Source organism: Alnus glutinosa, chromosome 5, assembly GCF_958979055.1.
Source record: "Alnus glutinosa chromosome 5, dhAlnGlut1.1, whole genome shotgun sequence".
Classification (NCBI taxonomy): Eukaryota; Viridiplantae; Streptophyta; class Magnoliopsida; order Fagales; family Betulaceae; genus Alnus; species Alnus glutinosa.
Window position 1 is genome coordinate 19,170,052 of NC_084890.1, and position 9,505 is coordinate 19,179,556.

General features: G+C 36.9%; 1 protein-coding gene across 1 annotated transcript; it reads left to right on the plus strand.

Annotated features, from left to right (window-relative positions):
* The first annotated feature begins 930 nt into the window (after nucleotides 1-930).
* On the plus strand, nucleotides 931-2,105 carry LOC133868582 (CASP-like protein 1B2). Its single transcript, XM_062305514.1, has 3 exons — nucleotides 931-1,215; nucleotides 1,354-1,477; nucleotides 1,557-2,105. The coding sequence occupies exons 1-3, from the start codon at nucleotides 971-973 to the stop codon at nucleotides 1,797-1,799; spliced, it is 612 nt and encodes a 203-aa protein (XP_062161498.1). The 5' UTR covers nucleotides 931-970; the 3' UTR covers nucleotides 1,800-2,105.
* The last annotated feature ends 7,400 nt before the right edge of the window (nucleotides 2,106-9,505 follow it).

A 9,505-nucleotide genomic window follows, 5' to 3' on the forward strand; every position in this document is an offset into this window, starting at 1 on the left:
TAAAAGAAATGGCAAATCTATTGTTGCACTTTTTTTTTTTAATAGAGGTGTCATGTTGGTGCTAAAACCTATTTTCAGTCGTGTCAAAAATCTTCTAGCATGTCTTGCATCCTTGAGGTATGCCAGAATACCTCATGAATGCAATTATAGTTTAACAGAATCTGTCAAATTTTTTAACAGAATTTGACTTCATGGATCGATTTGTAATTATAGTTTACCACAAGGACCTTTCATAAGCTTTTTAAACCATAATAAGGAGTGATTCGTAATTATGACATATCCCGGGAACCAGTGGTGCATTTATCTTTAAAATGAAAGGTAAAATTATACTTTCATTTTTTTTCGACAATTTTGCCCTTCCATTTAAAGGGATCGGCTCTTCTCCAGTTCAAATGAACCGGAGATGATTTGATTTTGTTAATAGAATCTTACAATAGGAAAGAATTGTAGTTCGGTGGTTGTTCCAAGGCATGAATGCATGTTGAGCAGTTGATGGTGTTGGACTTGCTCTTTTGAGTAACAAGTTAGGATTAGCTTTACATAATGCTCCCAAATTTCAATTACAAAGCTATGGTGAAATATTCGCCAATACTTTGTTGGCATTCCATTAATCAAAAATAAATAAAATAATAATAATAATAATTTATAATTGGTCTTCATGCAGAAAGTTGTAATTAAAAGGGAATGGAGAATCCTGGTAGGCAAGAGCAAGAGAATGGGGTCATAAACTAAGCAAAACCGTTGGCAGTTTACTCTAATATTACAAATTCCAAACAACCAAATCTCTTACCACAAGATTGGGGCTTCGATCATTTTCCAAACTACCAACACCAAAATCAGTTGATGGTTAGACAACCACCCAAGGAATTTCAAGATATTAATGATCTTTTTTGCTTCTCCTACACTCTATATTAACCCCCCTCGCCCTGCTCGATCAAAACAAACTCACTACTCTCTCTCTCAATTCTAAATGGCTCAACAAGATGGAGGAAAACCAGAGTCTGGTTTCAACGACTCTACACCCGCAGTACAGAAACGAAGCAAGGAATATTGGGTCCTTTTGTTGCTGAGGTTGGCTGCATTTTTGGCCACGGCATCGGCAACTCTCGTGATGGCACTCAATAAACAGACCAAAACCTTGGTGGTTGCCACCATTGGTAACACCCCACTCAAAGCTACTCTTACTGCCAAGTTTCAGCACACCCCAGCATTCGTGTAACCTTTTTTTTCTCTTCTTCTCCACACAATATATATGTGTATATATATATATATATATATATGGTGACCAAATACATTAATTTGAATATATGTATATATCTATTTTTATATTTTGTTGCTGTTGATACATTACAGGTTCTTTGTGGTAGCTAACGGTATGGCCAGTGTCCATAGTTTGACGATGATAGTTGTGGAGATTTTTGGGCACAAGATTGATTACAAGGGACTCCGCCTCGCAATCATTGCCATTTTGGACATGGTATTATATTTGTCATTAACTTAATTGCTATGATTTATATTTGTGTTAAGCAATAATGTTAGTTGGTTTGAGGGTGCAGATGACGGTGGTTCTAGCTTCGGCTGGAGATGGGGCTGCAACGTTCATGGCAGCGCTGGGGAAGAATGGTAATTCACATGCAAGGTGGAACAAGATCTGCGACAAGTTCCATACCTTTTGCGACCATGGATCTGGGGCCCTCATCGCTTCCTTCATTGGCCTCCTTATCCTTTTGATCGTCAACGTCATCTCTATTACCAAACTCCACAACCCAAAATCCACCTATAATGCTGGATTCCCTTAATTGTTGCATGTACTACTGAATCCATTCTCTCTTGTGCAGCATGTGTTTGCTAGCCCTCCTCCTCGTCTTTCCTCTTTCAATTCATAATGCTATCTATGTATGTCACCTTTGTTTGCTTTACTGGTTGTAATCCAAACTGTAGTTTCAAATGGTTGTTTAGGGTTTTTGGGAAAAGTGTTAGGGTTGCTGGGAGATGTGATGTCTGATTAATGAATGTCGGGGATTATGTCCTAAATCCCAATGATTTTATATCAATGTTGATATTCAAAGTTTGTAATGAATATAAGTCGTTATTCACTGATTAAATTACTTGAGCATATGGCATGTAGAATCCTTTACATACTTATTACAATGAATATATGTTGTGCATGTGAAAGATTTTTGGATTACATTGAATATGGTTTATGGGTGTAAGTAACGGGGTTACCGCACAAGGTCATAATCCATAATCTTTGTAGTTCTAAATTATGATATAGTTTGCAGTCGATAATGGAATTAGGCATTCCATTTGTGAAAAACTGTTACACTGCGAATGATCTACCTTGATCGAATAAAGCTGAAGGCTTCAGGTTGATGTATAGGTGTTATGTACTGAACAGACCAAGGTGTTGTCTTTCATAAAAGATACTGTTAATATGGAAATATAATAACTCCTAAAAGACTACTTATAATATTGATTCTAAATTCTGAGAGGATCGTATATTCAAATATAAAATGGAGGTTGTTTTTATATATCTATGGATGAGACCTTTACCTGGGTCAACATTCCCGGTGTGTTGATCGGGTAATCAATTCTAACATTGTCAGAAAGTTTTTCTCAAAAAGAAATCCAAATCATTTTCTTAAAAAAATACAAGAAATTTCTTATTGAGATAGATTTTATTGATTAATTATTCTCAGTCCCTCGCCAGGGCATTTTAGTATGAGATACTAAAATACTATGTACATGTGATAGGGTTTTCACAAGTGTGGGAATAACAATAAAATCAGTTTCTTAAGGATAAAGAGGTAGAGAATTAAGTACAATTATCATTTGCCTTAATTCTGCTGCGAAAGATTTCATAGAGAAATCAAAAGTTAATGTTAAGTAAATCAAAAGGATTAATTGATTTGATAAAAAATAGGGAAAACTACAATTTACCTCCACGATGTTTACACCAATTTGCAATTTTGGTGTCAATGTTTAGATTGCTTCAATTGCACCCAAGAAAGTTGCAAAAATTTGCAATCCACCCCCTTCCGTCCAATTGTTCCCTCTGATGAGACGGAAATGCACCCATGTGCACGGCACGTGACTGCCAATAAAGAAACGGGACGAAAATACCCTTAAAAAAAAGTCGTTTATTTCTAAAACTTAAACCTGTTTATTTCACGTAGGAGTAGACAACGGCCTGTCTCTTTACAATCTCGAGCTAGGCCTTGCCGTCAGAGAAGGCGGAGGCAAGCACGTCCATAATCTTATAAAAGCAAGCACTTCAACAATAACAAAACAGTGACTAGGTGACTGGGTGATTGGGTCCATGGCGCAGTACATACTGGCGCTGGAGTATTACAGTGATGGGAAATTGCCGTTGGTGTCCACGATCACAGACAAAGCACAAGCACTCTCCATGGCTGAGGGGAATAAGCAGAGACACAAACCTTAGAAGCAAAACAGTAGCAGGTGCAGGTTCGTGTTTTTGCAACTGCCGCTGGACAATCTCTCTCTCTCTCTCTCTCTCTCTCTCTCTCTCTCTCTCTCTCTCTCTCTCTCTCTCTCTCTCTCTCTCTCTCTCTCTCTCTCTCTGTGTTTTAGGAAGAGGTCGAGCTCCCCATTCCTCAATCCTCAGTGTCAGTCCAGAACCCCAATGGCGCCCTTACCCTTCACCGACCAGGTTGTGTCTGACTTGATATCCCTGTGGATGACCGAACGATTCCCCTTGTGAAGAAACTAGACCGCCCCGGGCGATTTGCATGCGTTTGGGCCACGTTGGCGGTGCGGCAGAAACGTGAAGCAAGTCGTGTAGAGAGCCGTTGGGCATGAGTTCCATGACGAGTTCCATTGACCATCTTTTATGGTAAGCTATAAATTAGAGTAAAATGATGGGTGGCAGTTTACTAGCACATAAAATTTCAGATGTCAATAGATTAACGTGGTTAAAGGCCTCCAAGAAAGCTTTTATATCTTCTATATTTTATGATTTCTTTACAAAAATTAGTCATCCTTGGAGTCATCCATGAAATCAGGAAGCTTACAATAACTAATTCATGGTTTCGATTGCCATCATACTCCTTCAGATTGTCAACGCCCAACCACTCTATTCTCCCCTGTTCTACACAACATAAACAGAGGAGGAGAGAGAATACCTTGGTTACAACAATGCTATCTTTGCTCTTGCTCTTTACTGATAATATTGGCGCGACGTCGCTGATAAAAGACTTGTACTCGCTGTCTATAAATGCCATGAGACACATGTCACGTTTTTTCTCCTTACTGGCGAGACTGAAAAGAAAGAGTGGTTTCCCCACATTGGAAATCCTAGGAGTCGTCTGTTTTATGGAAACACCATGTCATCAATGGCAAAACCCGACAGTTCCTGTCTTCCATACCTTCGACTATTATATGAATGTTTAATTATAAACATAGACACAGATTTTCAGAAAGGGCCAGTATATGCGTATATTACTATATTCCCTAATAACAAGGACATCCAACGAGCTTCCCGACGACGACTACGAGCTTCGTGTTCAAGGGGACGGCCGAAAAGCGACAGAGACCAAACCTATCCTGTCTTCCAGTCACTCTTCCACGTCGCCGCTGAGCTAGACAACTCGGAAGAGATGGTGAACCTATTAGAGAGAACGGGACGCCATTGAAGAAGCTCAAGCTTTTGCGGCCTGATGACATGAAAACACAAAACTATTTCTAAACATAAAATAAACGAAGATAGGAGGACGGCTATGAGGAGGGACACGTGTCCTAGGTTCATATCCTACGGTTTGGGAAAGCTTAAAGTGTTTAGATGATTTTTTTTGGGGTTTTTTTGGACAAAACGATGCCGTTTAAATGAGGGCATTTTTGTCCGCCTTTGTCTAAAACAGGCACGTGCCGGGCGCGTGGGTGCATTTTCGTCTCATCAGATGGAACAATTGGACGGAAGGGGATGGATTGCAAATTTTTTCAACTTTCTTGGGTGCAATTGAAGCAATCTAAACATTGGCACCAAAATTGCAAATTGGTGTAAACATCAAGGGGGTAAATTGTAGTTTTCCCTAAAAAATAAATACTAAAATTTAATTACATTTCTTTAGTAGAATTAAATGTAATTGAATAGAAGCCCGGTGACAGTTATAGAGATAACTGGGTCATAGGCCTAGTAAGCTAGTTTTTATTTTTCGTTTTAGATCCCTCACCAAGCTGATGTAATTTAATCAGGTCAGGCTTTTTTATTTATTTGGTTGCTTGTTTTTATTTATTAAAAACATGAGTTAGAGAGAAACTGTGCATAAGATGTAAGAAGTGAGATTGGAGCTTGGGATAAAACCTAGAGGCCCAAGGAGACAAGGGAACGCATAAGGCCATGGAAAATTCTTTGGCCCTATGTGTTGTTGTAGAGGTGTATGGGCTTGGGATAAAACTTAGTGGCCCAAACCAAGAGGAGAATGCATGAGGCTAAGGAAATTCCCCTTGCCCCATGCGTTAGTATGTAATGAGGTGGAGGCTAGGGTTTTCTAGCCCTAGCCGTGGGCACCTCTCCTAGTGTAACTAGATTTTGTTTTTTTTTTTTTATTTCTTGTCTCACATTGCTTATATCTCACACTCTTCTAGTATTCATAGTCTATAAATGATAAGCATGTAGCTCTTGTATATAATTGTATACTGATTTACATAGTTCTTTAGTTTTTACTAAGAACTAGTATCATTGAGTTAACTTTCGAGAATAAGTTTAAGTTTTGAAGAGAAAGTTGAGAGCCCACACTCTCGGTTATTATTAATCATTCGTGAGAAGAACTGAAAGTCTCATTATCCTTGAGACCACACGTTTTTCATTGAGGAGCAAGAAGAAAAATTTTGTCATAAAGCCAAGGAGTGGATGTGATCTTCAAGTAAATGTTTATGCTTTGCAGTTTAATTTTAAATAGCATAGTTCTTCACATGCTCTTCATAAAGTTGATCGGTTAAAACTCGTGCGAGCTTAAGCTCGAGCTCGTTGAGAATGCCATTTGAGTTCATAAACTAGTAGTATATGTATAATGTGAGCAAGTAGTAAGTCTAATATATTTTATAACTAAGTATATAATATATATATATAGTCAATTAACTATGTGTGATGTGATATATGTGTGTTTATATATGTCATATACTAATACTAACTATATATTATATGTTATATATATACGAAGTATTAATAACTAATTAATATTTTAGTTTAACATATTAAATACTATTATCAACGTATTATAATTAATATGTAATTTTATTCTTTACTAATTAGCTAGTATACTATATATATATAGAGAATTTTTTTTTATCATCTTCCTGAGAGAGACAAAATGTAGGACTGGGTTATTTATTCAACATCTGTGAAGGCTCTCACAAATATTATTTATTCAAAATAGACATCAGGGTTCAGGTGTCAGTACTGTCATGGTTCTTTTGAACTGTCACAGATATCAACGGTTTTTGTTTGTCTACATTTTTGCAGTCTTTGTCTGAAAAATGTAATTTTGCAATTTGTTTATGTAGGTTCTTGTATTCTGCACAACTGCCATGGTCACACGACTGGTTGTTGACCTTCTTGGGGAGCTGAACTTGAATGTTAGAGAGATCCATTCTAGAAAGCCACAGAGTTACAGAACCAGGGTATCTGATGAATTCAGAAAGTCAAAGGGTCTTATCCTTGTGAATTCTGATGTATCTGCACGCGGAGTAGATTATCCAAACGTTAGCCTTGTCATACAGGTAATAGAATCTTAGTTTTCTGCTCATGTGGACTTGAACCAAATTCACTTAGGCATGCTGTGCAGAGGTTATATAGAAAGCAAAGATTATGATTGTGTCACTCTTTATGAACCCATTTTACCCTGCTCTTCGGCATCTCTGAATTCTTCCTCTAATTTGCATGCAATGACTCCTCTGTTGTCTAATTCCCAAGCCTTTCAAATATTCATTACGTACACTTCTCTTTAGCTAGTATTGATTTTACTACTTCTTCTTCTTTTTTTTTTTTCTTTTTTTTTTTCTGCATTTAGCCGGAAAACTAAGATCTATCTTTATACTAAGGCAGCAAATAGCTTAAAGGGATGAAACCATTAAAAATAATAATAATAATAATAATAATAATAATAATAATAATAATAATAATAATAATAATAATTTTTTATTTAGAGTCGTTTTAGGGACCCTAAAACGACTAAAAAAAATGATTTTTTTTTAATTTTTTTTTTTAGCCATTTTAGCACTAAACGGCTCAAACCGAGTTTTAATACGCTATACGTTGAGTCGTTTTGAAACGGCTAAAAGAAATGGCTCAAAACAATTTGAACCATTTTTAGGCCTTGAAACGGCTAAAAAAAAAAAAGGCCCGAAACAGTTATTTTTTTGTAGTGATAGTTGGCCTGTGTTCTTCATGTACGATTGACACTACTTGATATATCCATAGCACTTGATTTGTCACTAAATCTTTAGGTTATGCTTTGATTATGTTCCTAATTTTGTCAATATCAATGACATCTTAATTAACTTTTTAAATACTTAACCATGTAGAATTACACATGAGCTGTTTAAGGTCGGATCAGGTAGTGAAATTTATTAATTTATTGTGTGTGATTTAGTTCCTTGAAAATTTAAATCACATGAATAGATCCAAAAAAAAGTTGGAAAAATATTAGGGTTTGATTTTTTCCCAACTATTGTCAAATTCATTTAGTTAATTGCAGCATCATACTCTCCCATCCCTACAACTGTTCTTTTGCCATATTGAAGTATTTGTGATTGGAATCTTTCTCAATTTGGAGAAAAAAGTTTACTTCTTCATGGATAATTTTTTCCTTTATCTTTCTCTGATTTACAAAACAATGAATTTAAGACTATTTTGATTTGATTTCTGATATGTGATTTTTTTCATTTGACTCCAGCATAATTATGTGGAAAAAAAGTTTCTGTAATGCAGGTGGAACATACAAAGTTGTGACCAGTTGCAAGTGGTCTTTTGTCTCCATTTCAAGGGCTTTGTTTTCTTGGGTTTCAATTGCTTTTGCTGGAGCTTTTGTTGTATCTAATCCAGTGATGTGTGTTAGTTGCCATTGAAAATACAGATAGTAATGTTTGTAATTTGTACATAGTTAGATGTAATTATGTCTCTATCGGTAATGACAGAGATAGTTTGATTGTATGTTTGTTGAAACTGGTGTTTTGGTTTTGAATAGTTGTGATTGTTGGTGATCGATGGAAATGTTAAAATAAAAATAAAAAAAATAGACGTTGTATACGATGGATTGATGGAAATGTACATTTGGAAGTAGATATATAAATTGTCTATCAGGTCAACCACGAAAAATCCAAAAAATATATTCGGGCGAGCAAAAAAAAATAAAAAAAAAAAAAAAAAAAAAAAAAAAAATCCTGATTTAGTGACATGTCATATTTTGGCACGTCAATAACTTTATTGATGTGCCAATGTTTGACACGTCAATAAAGTTATTGACGTGTCAAAATATTGCCACGGCAATAAATTTATTGACGTGTTAATGTTTGAGACGTCAATAAATTTATTGGCGTGTCCATTTTACCACAATAACTTTATTGGCGTGCCAATGTTTGACACGTCAATAAATCATCAGTTTTGACACCCTAATTCTTAATGTTGGACACACGTCAATAATGACACATCACTAAAGTCAGGCCTCCTAACATGTCAAAAATGATTGGTCAGGAAAAAATTGTTTTTTGTAGTGCTTCTTGATTGTCTGGCTCTTGGTGTCATTAACTCCTGCTCCTCTCTCGTCGGCAGTCGTTCCTTCTTCCTTCATTGTCTGAGAGGGCATTGTCTTTTCCCCTGTTGTTATGCCGAGGAGGTCCCTATGGGTGGTAATCTCGGGGTTGCCTGTCCCTGGGTGGATATTCCCTAGCTTGGTAGTTTTGAGGATGGTGATCTCGGGGTTGGTCTTGTGGCCGGTTATTTCCCGGTTGATTTTCTCAATTCCCTTAAGAATCGGACCAGCTTCCCGTTCTTAATGACCTTTTCAATCAGTAACCTCAAAGCTATGCACTCTCAATGTGGTGGCATGCTGCTTCGTGGAAGGCACAATACTTGTCTTTGTTGCGGGGATGAGAATTTCCTGATATCTTCGAAGGTCGACAAAACTCCGGGTCTTTCTTTATTTCCATGAGGACTTATGTTGCTCGTGTTGAGAGGTGTGAAGTTGTAATCTTGGAACTTTTTTACCGGCTTCTGTTCCTCCTTGCTCACCTTCGTAAACTCCTTCTTCTTTTCCAGGGCTGTTTCTTAGGGCCTTTTCGAACTAATCATGGGCTTAAGAGTTTCTTCTTGGTTGATGAACGCTTCTACGTTATCTGTTAGCCTCTGTAGGGTACTTGGTTGCTTCCTGGCCAGCGTCCTCATTAACGGTCCCTTCGATGACAATCCTTGATAAAGGGCCACGAAAATGATGTCGTTTGTTGGATCTTCCACGGTCATCTTTTCAAAGTTGAAGCGAGCCATGAA

Excerpts from the sequence above, each read along its gene's own strand:
- LOC133868582 (XM_062305514.1), top strand. The coding sequence starts at position 971 with ATGGCTCAACAAGATGGAGGAAAACCAGAGTCTGGTTTCAACGACTCT. Across the intron at positions 1,216-1,353 it reads CAGCACACCCCAGCATTCGT|GTTCTTTGTGGTAGCTAACG; the intron begins GTAACCTTTTTT and ends GATACATTACAG. Across the intron at positions 1,478-1,556 it reads TCATTGCCATTTTGGACATG|ATGACGGTGGTTCTAGCTTC; the intron begins GTATTATATTTG and ends TTGAGGGTGCAG.